Source organism: Emys orbicularis, chromosome 3 (genome assembly GCF_028017835.1).
Source record: "Emys orbicularis isolate rEmyOrb1 chromosome 3, rEmyOrb1.hap1, whole genome shotgun sequence".
Lineage (NCBI taxonomy): Eukaryota > Metazoa > Chordata > Testudines > Emydidae > Emys > Emys orbicularis.
Window position 1 is genome coordinate 99,840,136 of NC_088685.1, and position 19,970 is coordinate 99,860,105.

The window sequence follows — 19,970 nt, forward strand, 5'->3', positions numbered from 1 at the left end:
AAACTATTTTCTGTTAGCTTACCTGGAATACCTTGGTGAGGAGAATTCTTATTCAACTGGGTGGCTTTTTTAGGTTTTGTTTTGCTTTTTGTTTTTGTTTCACTTTGTTTTGTTCTTTTTTGCAAACAAGTAGTCTTCAGTGTTTTTACAGCAGTGGCTACTACAGAAACTATATCTCTTGCACTTCTTATCTTGGAGGGTGGACAAAATGAACAAACTGAAAATAATACTACAATGAACAGTAAATGATTAAAGGTTTATAATACAAAAAATAGTGTAAAAAGGAAGACAAGTTTAAATATTGTTGTGTAAGAAAGGGATGAAAACAACACAAGGATGAGAATAAGTAAAATGATAGGCTGGAACATCTGGGAAAGTAAATACAAAGACACAGAGAACGGTTAATTAATAAAAAGGAAAGCTCAACATTTCAACAGAATAAGCAGTGAAGCAGGGTCTAATCCTGTAAAGGTGCTATGTGCTGATCTCCCATTGGCTTCAGTGGAAGGTCTGCATGCAGAATGCCTGCAGGTCTATGCCCCAAAATTACTGATTTAAATACCGCATTTGTTTGTTTGTTTAGAAAATACTAAGTTATTAATTACTGTTTAGAAAATACTAAGTTATCCATTATCTGCCACCTAGCAATTGGCTAGATGGCAGAACTGTTGAAAAGGATCTGGGGTTTACAGTGGATCACAAATTGAATATAAGTCAACAGTGGGATGCAGCTGTGAATAAAGCTAACAACATTCTTGGGTGTATTAACAGGAGTGCTGGATGTAAGTCACGTGAAGTACTTGTCTCACTCTACTCGGCACTGGTGAGGCTTCAGCTGAAGTACTGTGACTAGTTCTTGGCGCCACACTTTCAGAAAGATGTGGACAAACTGGAGAGTGTCCAGAGGAGAGCAACATAAACAATAAAAGGTTTAGAAACTGACCTATGAGGAAAGGATAAAAAAACTGGGCATGTTTAGTCTTGAGAAAAGAAGACTGGGGGAGGAGGGACCTGATAACATACTTTAAATATGTTAAGGGCTGTTATAAAGGGGACCGTGATCAATTATTATCCATGTCCATTGATGGTAGGACGAGAAGTAATAGGCTTAATCTGCAGCAAGGGAGATTTAGGTTAGATATCAGGAAAAAAATTCTAACTATAAGGGTAGTTAAACTCTGGAATAGGCATCCAAGGGAGGTTGTGGAATCCCCGTCATTGGATTTTTTAAAGAACAGGTTGGACAAACACCTGTCAGCAATGGTCTAGGTTTACTTGGTCCTGCCTTAGCGCAGGGGGTTGGACTTAACTCTTTGAAGTCCCTTCCAGCCCTACAATTTTATGATTCTATGATTATAAATGCCAGATCGGGCCCCTAATCTGGATGAGAATATGGTATAATGTCTTTTCCTTTTGTTAAAAGATGCAATGCACCCTGTCACACTTTGATTTTATGCAGTGCTCTTATAGCAATTGACTGTGTCTGTGACTTTCTGATACAAGGGAACAAACAATCAAATTAGTCAACATATGAATAAGAAATAATAGCTTTCAGCTTCACATGGCAACAATTCTGACTGTAGGGCTAGAAGTACTGTACAAAGTTATTATAACCTAATATGAGACTTACTACGAAGTCTGGAGAAGTTTAGGACCAATAGCAACATTTGAAGTTACTCATGTTAAGATAAGGGTAGTTAAATCTTATTCTTCAGGGCATAAGATGATATTCACAAGGGTCAGGAAGGCATTATCTCCCTGAATTCAGCCTGGCACAACACTGCATGTAGTATGGAGGAGTTTTGTTGTTTTTTGTTTCTTTTCCTTGCACTGCAGCATAGGCTTGAGTCACTCTAGATGCAATATACCATACTTCATTAACCATCTGATTTGTTAAAGCACTTGCTATATTCTATTCTACAGTTTGTTTTTGCTCATCACCCAGATTACACTTCCATTTCACTCCCTCAGGCCAAAGTACATTTGTGCACTGACATTATTGGTGATGTCAGAAGAACTCTGGCAAACACTGCCGAAAAGCCAGAATGTTCTGTCTCCCACAATAATAGTATCTACAGTATTTTGTTTATTTATTTTTTAATGTTGAGGAGCCCAGTTCTACAAACCCTTCCTTATGTGAATAGTCATTACTCACATGAGTAGCCCCATTGACTCCATTAGGAGGATCAAGTCCCATGTGATGGACTGGGGGATTTAAAATTAAATCATAGATATTTAGAAACCAGAGACTTTGCTCATCAGATTATAACAATTTTAATGCATTGTAGAGAAAATTAAAGGCTTAAACTATTTGGCAGTGTCTTTTTACCTCTAGGCTGTAATAAGTAAAAAACTACCTGACTCACTGACAAAGGTTCATCTGCACTTCGGTCATCTGATGACTTTGGAACTTCTAGTCTGTCGATGAAAGTCTGGAGTTCTTTCCTAAATGCCTTCATCTGTGCATTGATTCGATAAAGAAGCTCATGCTCCCGAATCCTACTGCCATCATCTTCTTCATCCATGAGTCCGAACAGATCCCCATTGGCCACATAAATTCTTGCCTCCGTTATGATGGTACTTGTATCAGAAATCAGGCGATCTATCGTCTTGCCCAGTCGCTCGGCTTCAGAGCGGATGTCCTTCATCTGCTGCCGATCTGTGAAGCTCTTCTGCCACCCAGTCGGTGTAGGATAAAAAGACCTAGTGGGAGTCAGGCACCGGATATTGCGTACCTCCTCAGAGTCGCTTTCCCCTCCAATGGGACCTTCCCTTTTGCGGTGCGGAGGGCGGGAATCATCATCACTTTCTTTTTTCCCTGCATCACTTTCAGCATCACTGTCTCTGGGGCTGCCCCGGATCCCGAGGTGAGAGGCCAAGTCATAGCGCTGCATGTTGGACATTAACACTCTGTTTTCATACTGAAGTTGCATGACTTTGCCACTGAGCTCATTGATTTGCATTCGGGCAGCTTTTAGCTCTTCTTGCAGTGCTTCTGTCTTGGCATTATCATGGTGCCTCGAGCTCTCATGGGTGCCAGACTTGTATTTGTATTTGTTTAGCTCTGTTGTGATGCGCTTGTTTTGTTCCTCCAGGTCAGCCAAGTTTCTCCTCAGCAATTCTGTCTCATCTTCAACTAGCTGCAAATGCTGCCGTAACTCTGAGAGAGATTCACTCTGTTCCCCCATGAGGGGATTTGCTGCTCCTGAGAAATCATCTCCTCTTAAATCATCAAGCTCTGCTTTCAGTCCTCTATTTTCTACTTCCAGTTCTACTATTTTCCTTCCAAGGATGTTGGCTTCTTCCTCTACTAATCTCAATCTAAGCTTGAGTTCTGCTTCCCTTGTGGTAGGTGGTCCTCCAGCTTCACCTTTTGGTAAGGGACTATCTAGATCCCCATAAAATGATCTATATTTTTGAAGCTCATGTTCAAATCTGTCTTTCTCCTTATCAATTTTAGCCATTTTTTTCCTCATAAGGGCAGCTTCTTCTTTAACAAACTGCAACTGGCATTTCAGATCTTCGTTGTCCTCCTTAAAAAAAATGAAAATAATTTTATGTCAATAAAGAGAGCACCACTTGAAATCAAACACAGCTTTAAATTAAAAGGTTAACAATAAAAGCACTATGCCATCAGAAGTTAAAATATGATTATAACAATTATTTTTCTACATCTGAAGATGAGATTAAGACAAAAAAGCCTTCTTTCTTTGCTATGAAAGCCTGCACTGTTAGGGGGGAGGGATAGCTCAGTGGTTTGAGCATTGGCCTGCTAAATCCAGGGTTGTGAGTTCAATCCTTGAAGGGGCCACTTGGGGATCTGGGGCAAAATCAGTACTTGGTCCTGCTAGTGAAGGCAGGGGGCTGGACTTGATGACCTTTCAGGGTCCCTTCCAGTTCTAGGAGATGGAATATCTCCTATAATTATTATTAATTATACATTTTCAGCACCCTTTCATGAAAGACTAAGATTTTATTGGCTCATGATGTGTGGAAAGTGAAAAGAGAGTGAGAGGATACTTTCTAAGCTTCATACCCAAAAGGCTGAAAAACCAAAATTGAAAGTCAGTTAAATAAGACAACATATATATAAAGGAGTCTCAAAGTCCACACCCAAAGGGCCAAGTCCTGGAGTCCTGATTCAGATGAAACTCTTGTTGACTTCAATGGGAGTTTTGCCTTTCATCCGGATCCTACAAATTGGACTTCTGAGCCCATGCAGAGCCCTACTGCAGTCAATGCACTTGTACTGTTCTCAGTGCAGGATTGGGTCAGTTGTCAAGCCTGCAGATTTGGGCCCAAGATCCTTATATCCCATACAGCAGTATGATATAATACTAAACATCAAAACTAACAACAAAAACAAAGGGCCAGGTCCTCAGTTCATGTAAATTGGTGTAGCTCCACTGAAGCCTCAAGCGGAGGATCTGGGCTGTTATTACTTCAACATACCTCAGTGGGTGTCTGCTGTGACTTTTTTTCTGATTTCTGCAAGTCTTTGCTCCCTCTTCTTTTCAACGACAGCTACAAAAAAGTGAGATACATTGAACATGTCACTAATCATGTATCTAATTCAGTCCCCTTTTCTAAAACATACCAAATCACATACAATTATTTGGACTGCTTCTTCTAATTCCTGTAATATCACAAACAAGGGAAATAACTCTACCTTAAAATAGCATAACAGAAATGCTATACAAGGTATCGTAAAATAGTAACCACTCTTGGTTGCATTTTCAATATTCAGACATCAAAAAATAAATACTTACAACATCCCCATGAGGTAGGTAATAAACTTATTATAACTCATATTGTACAGATGGGTAAACTGAGGCCAGGGGTGACATCCTGGCTTCATTGAAGTCAATGAAGTTCTGCCATTAAAGTCGATGGGGCCAGGATTTCACCCAGGGAGCTTAAGTGACTTCTGCCCAAGGCCAAAGAAGGAATCAGAAACAGGCAGTTCCCAGTGATCAGGAAATTAGGCCTCCCTGCTTTCATTTAAAAAAAAAAATTTAACACTAGAGCTGGTGAAATAATTTGTTATGAATCAATTATCTGATGGGCTTAGTCCTCTTTTCTGTTCACTGTTTGTTTGCAAACCAATCCTGATGTCTGTGAAAGTATTAATTAGTCACAGGTATTAACCAAATTGTCTAGCTGGCCAATTTTCAAGTAGCAGAGTATTTGCAAATGGTTCACTATTCACAGAGTAGGATGGGTCACGAAAGTCACATGATACTGTTTCTTCTATATGATTAGATAACTGGAAGCTTTGAAATATGAGAATCATAGAAATGTAGGCCTGGAAGGGACCTCAATAGGTCATCTAGTCCAGTCCCCTGTACTGAGGCAGAACTAAGATCTGGTCTACACTACAGAGTTAGGTCGATGCAAGGCAGCTTACATCAACCTAACTATGGAAGTATCTACACTTAAATTTCGCTCCCACCAATGTAACTGCCCCGCTACGCAGACTTAATAACTCCACCTCCATGAGCGACGCAAAGTCAAGGTTGATGTAGTTAGGTTGATGCAGTATCAGTGTAGACACTGCATTGCTTATGTCGACAGTTACTGGCTTTCAGGAACCATCCCACAATGCCCCACACTGACAGTACAATACATACAAGCACTCCTGGTGAGGACGCACACCACTGACACAAGGAGTAAAGTAGACATGCACAAGTGATGTAATTACTGCAGCAGCTGTATGCCAAGGTAAGTTAAGTCAACTTAATTCTGAAGTGCAGACATGGCCTAAGTATTATCTAGACCAGGGGTTCTCAACCTTTTTCTTTCTGAGCCTCCCCCAACATGCAATAAAAACTCCATGGCCCACCAGTGCCACAACTGCTTTTCTGCATATAAAAGCCAGGGCCAGCGTTAGTGGATAGCAAGCAGGGCAGTTGCCTAGGGCCCCATGCTACAGGGCCCCCCACAAAGCTACATTGCTCAGGCTTCAGCTTCAGCCCCGGGTGGTGGGGCTCAGGGCCCTGGGCTTCAGCCCCAGGTGGTGGGGCTTTGGCCTTTCTGCCCTGGGCCACAGCAAGTCTAATTCTGGCCCTGTTTGGCGGACCCCCTGAAACCTGCCCGAGGCCCACTAGGGAGCCCCGGATCCCTGGTTGAGAACCACTGATCTAGACCATACCTGACAGGTATTTGTCTAACCTGTTCTTAAAAACCTCCAATGACGGAGATTCCACAATCTCACTAGGTAATTTGTTCTAGTGCTTAATTACCTTTACAGTTAGGAAGGTCTAACCTACATCTCCCTTGCTTCAATTTAAGGCCATTACATTTTGTCCTGTCCTCAGTGGTTAAGGAGCACAATTTATCACACTTATCTTTAAATCAACCTTTTACATGCTTGAAGACTGTTATCATGTCCCCTTTCAATCTTCTCTTCTCCAGACTAAACAAACACAATTTTTTCAATCTTTCCTCGTAAGTCATATTTTCTAGACCTTTAATCATTTTTGTTGCTCTCCTTTGGACTTTCCCCAATTTGTCCACATCTTTAGCGAAGTGTGGTGCCCAGAACTGGACACAGAACTCCAATTGAGCCTTTTAAGTGCTGAGTAGAGTGGAAGAATTACTTCTCATGTCTTGCTGACAACACTCCAGCTAATACAGCCCAGAATGATGTTTGCTTTTTTTGCAACAGTGTTACATTGACACATATTTAGTTTGTGATCCACTATAACTCACAGATCCTTTTCTGCAGTACTCCTTCCTAGGCAGTCATTTCCCATTTTGTATGTGTGCAACTGATTGTTCTTTCTTAAGTGGAGTACTTTGCATTTGTCCTTATTGAATTTCATCCTATTTATTTCAGATCATTTCTCCAGTTTGTCAAGAATTCTAAACCTGTCCTCCAAAGTGCTTGCAATCCCTCCCAGCTTGGTATCATCCACAAACTCTATAAGCATACTCTCTATGCCATTATCTAAATCATTTATGAAGATATTGAACAGAACCAGACACAGGACAGATCCCTGCAGAACCCCACTCAATATGCCTTTCCAGCTTGAGTGTGAACCATTGATAACTACTCTCTGACTATGCTTTTTCAACCAGTTGTGCACCACCTTACAGTAGGTTCATCAAGGCTATATTTCTCTAGTTTGTTCATGAGAAGGTTATGTGAGACAGTATCAAAAGCCTTACTAAAGTCAAGATATATCACATCTACTGCTTCCCCCATCCACAAGGCTTGTTACCTTCTCAAAGAAGGATATTAGGTTGGTTTGATATGATTTTGTCTTGACAAATCCATGTTGATTTTCCTTATTTTCCAATAGGTCAGGGGAGGGCGAACTACAGCCTGCGGGCCAGATCCAGCCCGTCTGGGCTTTCAGTCCGGCCCGCGGGATTGCCAGACCCATGGCACAGCGAGGCTAAGGCAGGCTCCCTGTCTGCCCTGGCCGCACGCTGCTCCCGGAAGTAGCCAGCACCACGTCCATGTGGCCCCTGGGGTGGGGGGGGGGGGGGAGGCAGAGGACTCTGTGTGCTGCCCTCGCCTGCAAGTACCGCCCCCTGCAGCTCCCATTGGCTGGGAACGGTGAACGCCACCCCACCCACAGAAGCCACTGCCGAACATGCTGGCCACTTCCGGGAGTGGCGTGGGGCCAGGGCGGCTGCCTTAGCTCCGCTGCGCGCCACTGTCACCCCAGAGCCGCTCAAGGTAAGCGGTGCCAGGATGGAGCCCGCACCCCGAACCCTTCCTGCACCCCGCACCCCAACCCCCTGCCCTGAGCCCCCTAACCCCCTGCTTTGAGCCCCCACCGCACCCCTATCCCCTGCCCTGAGCACCCTTCTGCACTCTGCACCCCCTCCTGCACCCCAACGCCCTGCCCTGAGCCCCCTGCTGCACCCTGCACCCGAACCCCTTGCCCTGAGCCCCTTCCTGAACACCGCACCCCCACCCGCACTCTGCACCCCCTCGTGCACCCGAACTCCCTGCCCTAGCCCTACATTCATGGCCCTGCATACAATTTCCCCACCCAGATGTGGCCTTCGGGCCAAAAAGCTTGCCCACCCCTGCTCTAGGTGCTTATAAATTAAGCTTTTTCTGCCTGGGGCGGTAAAAAAGCCAGAGCCGGCCCTGGCTGAAATGCTGAGTTCCAACTTCTCCACTAGGCCCCCCAGCTTCTAATTAAAGACAAGGGCTGTCTGAAAATATTCTCACAACAAATAAAACTGGCCAAAAAAAACCCTCATCCAATTTTTCCAGGTTTGAGAAAAGCTATAAACATGTTTACTCTTGCCTCACATTTTTAACAAACATTAAAGTTATTTTTGGTAGCCAGGATTCTAATATTTGAATAACCACAATAACTTGCCTTTATATATTGCCTTTCATTCTGCTCGTCTCAAATTTTAGCTATATCCAATGCTCATATCATCCTCTACTGAAATGAAGCAGCTATTTAACAGCACACAGCAACACTATATAATTTTATAGCAGAAAGCAACAAAGAATACCACATATACAATTAAAATTGGAGGAGTGATTTGAGTAGTTAGATTGTGCCCAATTGGAATTTGGGTGGGACACTGGGGTTAACACCCATTCTCCTGTGAAAAGTACCATGGGCAATTTAATGACCCAGGAGGTCAAAACCTCAGTTTTATAACTCCTCTGAACATAAGAACATAATAATGGCCATACTGGGTGAGACCAAAGATCCATCTAGCCCAGTATCCTGTCTTCCGACAGAGGCCACTGCCAGGTGCCCCAGAGAGAATGAACAGAACAGGCAATCATCGCGTGATCCAAAGCTGACCTCTTCAAAAAACACAGTGCACTCCAACAACATGTCAGAGCATTGATCCAATACAGACGCTGAAGAGAGAATGTCATCTACTGACTATCAAACACTATATCCTGCAGTCCCTGAATAATAAATTCAACAGGATATTTCAATGGGATAGATAGCAATTTAGAATGTCTACACATACCTGCCATCATTTTATTTTCATATTTCATACTTTTAAAAAACATAGATCCTATTTTCAATGTGTGAAATTATCTACTGCTGCTAACAGATATTTTACTTAATGGAAACTGAACATAAAATAATTAGGGACTGAATAAAAAACACTGGACAAACTAAAAATGTCCTCCCTCTCCATGGAATCAGATTCCTCACGTTATCTTTCTTTGGGCCCCAAATGGAAGGAGAGAAAGAGCTTGGGGGAGGCACCTCACGGTGACAAAGAGAGTCGTGATTTAGGGTCAGGAAGCAGAGAGAGTGTTTTGGGTAAAAGAGGAGATGGGCTGGGATTGAAAGAAGTGAGAGAAAATACAGGAGGGCAAAATAAAAAAAGGAAAAATACATTTAAGAGCAAGGCAAATAAAAAAATAACAAATGGAGATGCTTGGAGCCTTATTTTCAGACTATGACCTCCATTTGGCACATATAAGATTTTATGTATATACCCTATGTATGCACTTTTGGTGCACTAACACCTGACAAGATAGATTATAGATTCTGTCACTTCCATGTGCAGAATTGTCATGTGCAAAATCTATTTGTCCACAATAGTTATGCACATGAATTCCTTTAGGATATATTTCTCTACTTATCTCCATTATTTTCCTTTGGCTGGATTACATCACCACAAGATGCAATGCAGCAGCATCCAAATCACACCCCCAACTGCTTCTCAACTGCAGCAACAGACCTAGCACCAATATTTCAAAGCTGGTTTCTAACATTATTGGTCTGAAATGTAATTTTTGTGCTCAAAAATATTTTTCCTCAATAATTTGAAAACTGTTCTCAATATTTTTGTGCATTCTTATAGCAAGAACAAAATATTTCCCTAAAACAACAAATATTATTGCTAATAGGGAATTAACAATATGTTTATTGCTAATGAAAATATTAAACCAGTTGAACTTTTTTTTTAACATGTCCCTCAAGATTTTTCAAGTGTACTTTAGATAAAACGTAGTCAGGGATTGTTACACAAAACTAACATCATTTTAAAAAATCTACCATTGTATTTAACAATTATGATCCAAAAAGATGACAAACTACATAAATAATTGATTTAGTATGAAGATCAATTTAGTATACTTTGATTTTTTAAATGTGTTTGTCAGACAGATTTATAATGAAAATTGATTAAGGATATTTCTGGAATACCTGATGAAACAAATTATGTATCTGAAGTGGAAAAGACTGAGATATGGTCTACCAAATGGTGACTACACCGAGGATTTTAGGGAACTCTCCCACTAGCGATTAGCAGCTCCACCAGAATTAGCAACAGTGGGAGCACTAAACTGGCTGTTAGCATTTCTACAGCCTGTTGAGTAACCCTGCTCAGAGCAAGTCTAGAAGACATGCAGGTAAAACTTCACCACTTTACCAGAGCTGAGCAGCTGAAGCCAACCACATGAGAAACCACCATAACAGAGAGGGATCCGTGGGTGGCATAGGGCTGCCATAACAGTTCCCACTTCATCCCTGCCCCCATCTTCAGCCAGCACAGATGTCATGGCCAGGGAAAAAGGAATGCAGCTCTCTTACACCTAAGTGATCCTTGGCTGTTGTAATAACTTCTTGGAGCCACTGGAAGTTAGAGCTGGCTTTAAGCCATCTTTGCAATCCCCGATATTGGTGCATCTGTGTACCATGCTGGTCTCTAGGCTGCTCTAATTTGCACTTACTGACCAGCCTCGCACAGAGTTGCCCCAAGTTCAGGGAAATGCAAAGTTGGTTAAAGTCACCTTTGCACTCTTCCCCCAACTCCTGACTTGCTCTGAGCACTTCTTGCCAGGCCCTGGGATCTGACCCTGAATAGACACGAGAATTGAAATAATCACTTTACTATCAGCCATTAAAAAAATCAAATGAACAGGTATTAGAAACTGAATGGATCCTCTCCAGGCTGGTGACTGAAAATACATTCTACCCTCAAAATAATATGTTTTAAAATGTCCATTTCATTCCTAAAGTTTATCAGCCTTCCAAGACAAGGGCCACACTCCTAATAAACTATCTCAATCACCATGCTGGGCAACCTGCCAGCAACACACCCAGGGCACTTGCTTTGTCTCTGATGAGAATAAGCATACATATCCTACCAATCCAGTGTTCTGCCCAGCCTACTCAAAGGGCAATGTCCAGTGTATTTCAGTACCTTGCCTGCTCACCAGAATGAAGCAGGGAGGTAGCACAGAGCAATATTAAGAAATGCACGTGAATATTCATACCCAGGAACTGAACAGAAAGTTGCTAGGTCTAGTTATAGCCCTAACAGCCCTATCAGTGTCCTCTTAATATTAAAAATGGCATATGTCACACTCATTACTGGAGAAGGATATGGAATGCAGGTGGCCTAAACCAGGAAGAGATAAATAGCTCAACGTAGTCATTTAAACTAGTTGAAGCCAATATCCCACTTCAGAAGAAGGGGGCACGGAGTTTCTTCAGCTATTTATATTTTACATGTGTTTTGTTTTAAATTATTTTATTTATTGTTTTCACATTCATTCATATCTGAATATCATAGTCACCTGTTGATTAAATTGAGAAAATTTCAAAAAGAGAAAATATACAGCAAAATTTACAATCTAGCTAACAAAGCCTTCAAAACGTTTTGGGCCAGTCACACAAACAGCTAAAGCATTGCTCATAAAATAAGCAAAGATAGCAGTGTAGACATGCAAAAAAATTTCTATCGTTAGTGCGAAATGAAATAGTACACCAACACCTAGCATACTTTCATTTGCATTTTTATCTGCTTTTTCACAAACTGATGCAAAAACTCAGAGAAATGAGACATGAAAGTCAGCTTTACCAGCCTCTGTACATGTGCTGGCCATGCAGCACACCCAATTCTGATTTCTGTTGCTTGTGACCATGCACTTTCTGCTCAAGCAGAGTTCAGCACAGTGGTGAAAGCGAAGTGTTCTTTCCTTCGAGAGGCTATACCCCTTGTAACTGACCACCAAACCTTTCAACTGATCAAGAACTGGTGATTAAATTCAAAGAAAGATACATTTAGCCATACTCAACTGAACCAGATTAAGGTTGAAGGTCACCACGAACACAGTCCCCTAATCCTGGAGTGCACAGGCAAATCTCAGAGTGCAGTGACTCCTTTGAACTGAAATGCCTGGCTCAGGGCACTTGGTAGAACAGAGACTATGGTAAACTTGTTTCCTTGTGCTCCCCCAGTCTGTCTGTCGTATCTACCTGTTGTCTCTTGTCTTAACATGTAAAAGTGTAAGATCTGTGGGACAGAGACTGTCTTTATATCCTGTGTTTGTATACTGCCTATCAAACCCACTGTGTAGGATGAATACAGCCTCAGAGATGCACAATGCTGCTTTGTCAAAACTACACAAGGTGGCTGGTTGGTGAATTTATGTAGTTATAGATCCACCGACCTTGCAGCAACTCAAAAAGAACCATCTGCGCTATATTTGTACAGTACTAAGAGGCCTCAGCCCACATTGGGGCCTTTGGACACTACCATGACGCAAATACATACATAATAAAATAATAAATAAAATAAAATAATACATAAATAAATAATTAATAATAGGAAAGAGGAAGCCCCAGGAAGCTGTGTTCCGTGGCTTCCTACAATGCGCACACACGCACACAAAGTGGAACTGCCTGAGATCCACCGTGTTCAGGGCCAATGGGAGATCAGGCAGATTTGTAGATAGATCTTATAGTTGTCTGCAGACCTCTGCACAAGAAGGCCAGTAGAGCTGAATCCTCCAATGCCGGCAATTGGATCTAGATAATTTTCCACAAACCGAAAAAATATGAAATATAGAGAGACTTTGAAGGAGGGCCTTTTCATCAGTTTTGTTTGCTCCCGTTATTTGCTTCTCTTTATTTTCTGTTCGAAGTTGGGAGTCTAATGAAGGCATAGTCTGTTGAACTTCAAGCCACAGTACTTCTCAGGCCTAACAGCACCTCCTAGATAGGCCTGGATATGAATCCTTGCCTGCTCACCAGATCCTGTCCCAGCTGGACAGAGGGGAACTCCTTATCATGTGGGAATTGGAAAGAATTGGGCCTCACCTCTTGATTCAACCTTCCGCACTGCGCACAGAGGAACCACAAGGGGACACTGCTTGCCTATGGAAAGAGCCATCTCTCTCCTGAATTGACAACAATCACCACCCACCTGTTGCCTGATCCTAAGGAGGGGCTGACTTTTTCTTTTTCTTCCTCTGTCTTCTCTGCTATCTGTGTTTGGTTTTGGGGGGATTGGTTTGACAAAACTAATAGCTAGGAATATTTTCCATCATATAACAAAAGGGAATAAAACAAGCTGGTTTTGTAACGTGCCATTTCCCCCACATGTTTAAGCTAATCAAGACAGTGCGTCAGACTCTTCAGAGCATAGTAGGCAGTTTGTCCTGCTGCATCAGTGTAATCCTGCCACTATCCAATAAAGTCATTGCAGTGGAAAACAGAGGTTGGCAGCTGGTGGCACAGTGAGTTCAGGGGGCATGGTACAGGAAAACCAAGTACTGTCAGGTGCAAAAAGATGTCATACTGATCCTCACCTTCCTGCCTGGTGCAAAACAGATGCATATTAGCAGTGGTACTTTCAGCAGCCTTAAGGATAATATAATATACCATGTAAAGGGCTCCCCTAGTTATGAATGTGAAAAGTTCATTTTGACAATAGGCAGCTCAGTGTAGAGATCTTGATCACTCGTAATGCACTGCTAACCTAGATACCCTAAGCAATCATCTGGCTTCTCACCTATTGCCACAAAGGTCACTGAAAAAGCAGATCACTTGCAAAATAGTGCAGTAGCACTCATCAAAATCTCTCTCTCCCACATTACTGATGATCTGCCTTAGAGTGATACAATGTATTCAAAGGCAGACACATGGTACAGGCTAAGTCTATATACAGTACACTACTATAATGTGAAATTAGGAACAGACACATGTAATAGGGCACCTGGCAGAACCTGGATACTGCAGCTAAATAAATAAATAAATAACGGCTTTGGAATGCAGTGTGTTCAAACTTGAAACAAAAGGATGGGTTTGATATCAGAATACGTTGCCAACTCACTATTTCCATCAAATCTCCACAGCGAGTTCCCGATTATGTAGCACTGCCAAGCGTACCATGTAGAGAAAGGAGTCACTCCTAAAATGGAATTCACTGTGGAGACTTTGTGGACTAGTAGGAGTGTTCTTGTATGGCATATCCATTGCTTTCTGGGCTTATTTACAGTTACTGGCCAGGATGCAAAGGCATTTTTGGTGCCTCCCCTTGTATGGCTTCAGCTCCCAAGTCTCCGGATGCTCTACAGTTCAGTATACAGTTATGACTAGCCATTCTAATGAGAGAGGGATCCCAGGTACTCTCCCAACAACATAGCTACTGCATATGTGACATAGCTGCATAATAGCTAGACTGGTATCACTATGACACTGATAGGTTGGGGCCCCACTTAGGGAGACACCAAACAGACAGCGTATCCGAGCCGGTAATTGTGAGTAAGAACTGAAACCAACAAAATACTTGTACAAGATTCAGAATTGTGCTGCTACCAAAGCATCGCATCCTCCATAACGTACTGTGCACTAAATAGGAGTCGTGTTATTTTACTTGTTGAGTTGAAGAAGCTCCATAGCGGAGTTGTTTGTAGCAAAAGGTGGTCAGGTCTGAGAGAGTGCATGCCATCTGTACCCCTTCTACAGGCTCTTGTTGTAAATTCTTTTTTTGTATACTCAGTTTTTCAAAAATCATCAATAGACCAGGTTTGAATGCTCACCACCTGCTGATGAGAACCAGCTTGCGTTCATGCAACTTTGTTAATTCCATCACAGTAGAGACTGCAGCACAGTATGCAGACAATACTCATAAGTACTCTGACCACAACATAAATTACAGATCACTGCGAATGCACATGCATGTGCATACTGATGCAAAGTACATCATGTTTAACTTGCCTGTGCTAATTAATTCCCCCTTCGGCGTAAAAAAAGTACACAGATATCCAATAGCCGGCCGAGAAGATAGCAGATGCACCAAGACAACCAGAGAAAAAGCTTAGCACAAAACATATGAGCTATCACTGGTCACTTCACTCCTAATGTGGTCACCATACAACTGCTACTTCTCACTGTAGATGGTGCACTATAAGGAAAACACATTAGTGGTCAACCAACAAGAAAAAAATTTCCCCATTGGTCTGATGAATGGTATGTGCCTGCCACATCACTGGACTTGGGTTTCTCACCCCTCAGGGAAAATCCTGCAACCCTCTATGGAACCGTATCAAGATCCTTACACCCAACTTTGATGCTGAGGCTCAGTGGAGAGTCACATGGAGCACTTTGACCGCTCAAAACAAACAGCTCATCATTGATCCTGTTGAGAAACCACCGGGTTTTATGTCGGAAAGACTGGTGCAGATTGAATCGCATCAGGACATCTCATGGGAGATGTGGACAAACCCTCTTCAAATGGAAAATGAGGCAAACACCTGTATGTGACTGTGGTCACCAGGCACAAACCATAGAGCACATCACAGCTGAATGTCCCCTTCGTTCTTTTGCTGGGGGCCTGAAGGCAGTGTGCTGGCTATCAAACTTAGATATAAATTTGTAGTTGCTGCTACCTACCCAAGCCATACGAAAGAAGAAGAAGTTCAAAACAGAGCCTAGCACATTGCCACTAGTGCACTGTCTCTAATAAATCACTTCATTGGAAATCCAAACTACTAGTACCAGTCAAAATTAAAAAGGTTTAGTCAAGCCTGTAACACCATATGCTCCTGGTAATTAGGTTGCCATGATGGTCATCATCAGTCACACTCTACATGTATGCACACCTGTCCCTGTTACAGGCAACAGTGATGGGAGCAGGTGCACAGCGAATATCGTCTAAATGCAAGCACTCATCTATGACCTAAACAAGCATCCATAACATGTACTTATCATCCTAAACTGGGTTTAATGTTGAAATAGCTAAATTCATTAATACAATGATACCATTATGATCAAATAAGGCAATATGGAAAGGTTATCCACAGGTTTCTCTACCATACCTCCATATGTGCTACCATCACTACTGATGGGAAATTTTTCACATAATATATAAAAGCATCTCCACAGAAATAAAGACTTATTTATTTTTTTAAAATTGGTCCAATAGGCTAAACTTACTTTGTTACTTCTTAACAATGGATGCAGCGTTTGGCACTCTGATTACAGAACGTTACAAGGACCTGGATCTACTAAGACACTGAAAATGTCAGAGTTTTCTGGCTCCTGATGCAGTGAATACTGTGACAAGTGGAAAACAAGCCTCCAGCTGGCAATGAACAAACACCAAAAATCCTGCCTGCAGCTTCATACCCCCAACTAGTGTTGATTCCACTGAATTCAGAGGAGAGGTCTGACCAATTACTGATGCAAACCCACAGTATTTCTACACAGCAAAGAAAAATCCACGTCTGGCCCTTGCCAGCTGACTCAGGCTCACGGGGCTTCGGCTGCGGGGTTGTTTCATCGTTGTGTAGACTCCTGGGCTTGGGCTGGAGCCTGGGATTCTGCAGGATGGGAGAGTCCCAGAGTTCAGGCTCCAGCCCAAAGTTCTACACAGCAATGAAACAACCCTGCAGCCTGAGCCCGAGTTAGCTGACACGGGCAACCACGGGTTTTTCTTTGCTGTGTAGACATACCCCCAGTGACTCTATGTAATGTTCAATGACATATACTACAAATACATAATTCAACTGCACATACTCAATCACAATGCCCTAAAAGAAGAAAGGTGGGCTGTGTCATGTAGTTCTGCAGTCAGTATCACAAGTACAGTTTACAAATAAAATCAGAAGTGAATGGCGAATTGCTTAGAAGATACAGATATCATGCTAGTAATGAATGCAGAATCACTACAGAGGTGTATGCATAATTCTGTATAATTACTTATATGCAATATTACACTACAGCGTAACCAGAGAAGCTGTTTTGCATGCAGTATTCACCATTGACACATGTATTATCCATTCTCTCTTGCACCGAAAGAAAGAAAGAAAGAAAGAAAGAGCCAGTCAGTCAGTCAGGCTACATGTAAGATATTTGCTTAAGCTGATTTTTAATTCCTAGCACATTCACACATAAATAGCTACTTCACACAAAACAGTAACTGTGGTTGCAGACCACTTTACAAAAAGCTCAGTGCATTAGGAAAAATGCCATAATGGTAAGATGGTACCAACTTCTACCCACCTGCACATGTTGGCTGTGATGAAGGTTGGCTTGGATAATGTGTCCACAATGACCTCTGTAGTATCTCTGTCTAACAGATATAACCTACTCCCCCTCCAGAACAGAGGCCTACTCTCTGACAGGTGCAAAATGAGTCATTGACGTTGTGGACCTCAGAGTACATCCCAACTAAAGAGCCCCAATATTATAACCAATGTCCTTATCATACTTCACAAACTCTTGTTTTTATTGAGTGCATTGGAAATTAATGCAAATTACATTATCAGTTGTGTGCAACAGAACCTATAAACGGTGTTAACTCACCTTTGAAAGGGAGATTTTTTTTTCAGCAACTACAAAAGAAAGGACTATGATTTCTGCACCAGCCAAAGACTCAAACTGTGATCATAAAGCCGGAGACCCTTGCTAGATTAGCACATTCCACCATATGTCACTAGTGTTCTGTGTCATTTGGCTATAGCTTATTGAGAACGAGTATGTACAGCTATCTTAGGTTCAATCAGCTTACCTCATTTTGCAAGCATTGTGTAACTTACTAATGGAGGTTAGCAACCTAAAAAGGGGTAATTTTGAGGAAGTTACAAATGAGCAAGTTGTTGATCTGTAATACAGTTAACATAATAATTCCTTTATATAATAATGGTCAGAACTTGGATTAGCTGCCTGCTGCTCATCTGCATTACTGAATGAGGTCCTGACAATTTCTTTCACCTGATTTTGCATTTGAAATTGCACAGACATACTCCCAGAAGGACCAAGACATGCCTCACAGCACACATCCGTATTGCGATATGCTTCTTATTCCTAGCACTGTTAGCAGGATACTGCTGAAACACAGGACAAAGTTTACCTCTATAACAGTATATCCTATTTTCCAGCATGGGGCAATGGCAAGCAACCTAGTGTTGTGGTGCTTTGCAGGAGTATGACTAGGAAAGCTGGTAGCTTTGACACCCCCACACCCCACCCAAATGGATACTTGAAAAATACACTGGCAAATTCCATGTGCAAAACAAAGGGAGCTTCAAAGCTTCTTACTTGGGACCTAGCACATCGTTTATTAGCCCCTTGTTCTGTGCCGCTCTATGCTTATTAGAAGCATTGGAGAATCTGGCCTAGCAATGTGTGTTCACTGAAGAGTTGAACTTGAGACCAGGAGAAAGAAGTCCTAAAGATAGCAGTGGCCATGGATACAATAAATTACATGAAAGCCATTACAACTCCTCCTTTGATCTGACAGAGCTTGAGTTTTCTGACTGTCAGCAGCAGGTTGCAAACCCTATCTATTTTCCCAGGCTTTTATTCGGGGGGGCAGGGTGCATTGAGGGAGTGAGTTGAACACAGCGGGTTGAGGGGTAAACAGTTTTTAACTATTATTTGTCATGGCCTTGAAGAGATTTTCAGTAAAATAAAGTCTATTTTGAAATGTGTACTCATTCTGTAAAACAATGTCTTCGTGTTAATGAGCAATTTTTGATAAACTTGAAAAAAAAAATTAAATTACACTGGTGCAGAATTTAACTTTTCCAGATTACCGAAACATTTTTAAACGAACTATAATCCTCCAGTGAGTGCCCTGGAATCCATACAGGGCCTGCTCCATTGGCTCAGAATCACTGGACGGTTATTACTAATATTATTTATTTATATTGCAGTAATGCCTAGAGTTCCCACACTATACAGACATATGACAAAAAGCAGGTCCCTTTATGAAGGATTTAGACTGTAAACCCTTCATAAAGGTAATAGGCAAGGTAAATGTACAGAGAATGTGCTCTGACTCCACTTCTATTATGCCCCCATCAGGCAGGGTGACCAGACAGTAAGTGCGAAAAATCGGGATAGGGTGTGAGGGGTAATAGGCACCTATATAGGACAAAGCCCCAAATATCGGGACTCTCCCTATAAAATCAGGACATCTGATCACCCTACCATCAGGCCCTCAACACACCATTATGTTTGGGGTTGGGGGGAGCCGTGGTGTAATGTATGCCATGCAAAGATTCCCCCTTATGTCAAGGGAATCCCTGGCGGCCTTCTTACAGCAGCCCTCTGCCCCTTTGTGTCATTGCCGCAGCATGAAGGGGATGGATCTGGCCCTCTCTGCATTGTTTCTTTGAGGCTCTAGACCAGTTCTATAAAAATGTGTCAAAGCAATGTCCTTTGAGATGGTTCTACATAATCCCATAGAGAATGGTCACAACGGTATGTAATAAACTGAATCAATCAATATGACCAAAAAATGACAGTGATAACAGGGATGAGATAAAAAATTCAGGTCATATTATCTGAGGAGAGTTAAGCAGTGAAAAATTACTCAAATCAGATGAGCTATGAGAAAGGTAACACAACTGGTGTAGAACTAGCTAAACTGGGTAGCCCCGTTTTCTGACCTGGGCTTTTAAAGTAAAGCACCACATTTCTCATTTGAACAGTCAAGTTGGCAACTAGACTAAAATTTGAGTGCCCAAATATGGAACTGGGAGTGAAAGATTGAAAACTGGTCCCCAATGAATCCAAGAAGGGCAACTGAGACTCCTATATAGCTCTATACCTCCTTCTGGGGAGATGTGCTCAGCACTGTCACAAGCTATCACAATGCCTACAAGAGATTAGCACATGGTAGTTGGTTCAAACTGAAGCCAAGCAAGACTGCAGTGATGCTGGTGGGAATAGGGATACACTTTAAGGAGCTAGATATATTTTCCTCTGTTTGCTAAGCTA

General features: G+C 42.0%; 1 protein-coding gene across 1 annotated transcript in view; it reads right to left on the bottom strand.

The window, feature by feature from the left end:
* Positions 1–257: 257 nt before the first annotated feature.
* The window catches only part of MTCL3 (MTCL family member 3), a 35,690-nt gene continuing 15,977 nt past the window's right edge, over positions 258–19,970 (bottom strand). Inside the window, exons 4-6 of the mRNA XM_065401425.1 lie at positions 4,453–4,524; positions 2,358–3,533; positions 258–368 (exon numbers count right to left, since the gene is read on the bottom strand). Coding sequence (XP_065257497.1) covers positions 258–368; positions 2,358–3,533; positions 4,453–4,524 — 1,359 coding nt within the window. The remainder of the gene's footprint in view (positions 369–2,357; positions 3,534–4,452; positions 4,525–19,970) is intronic.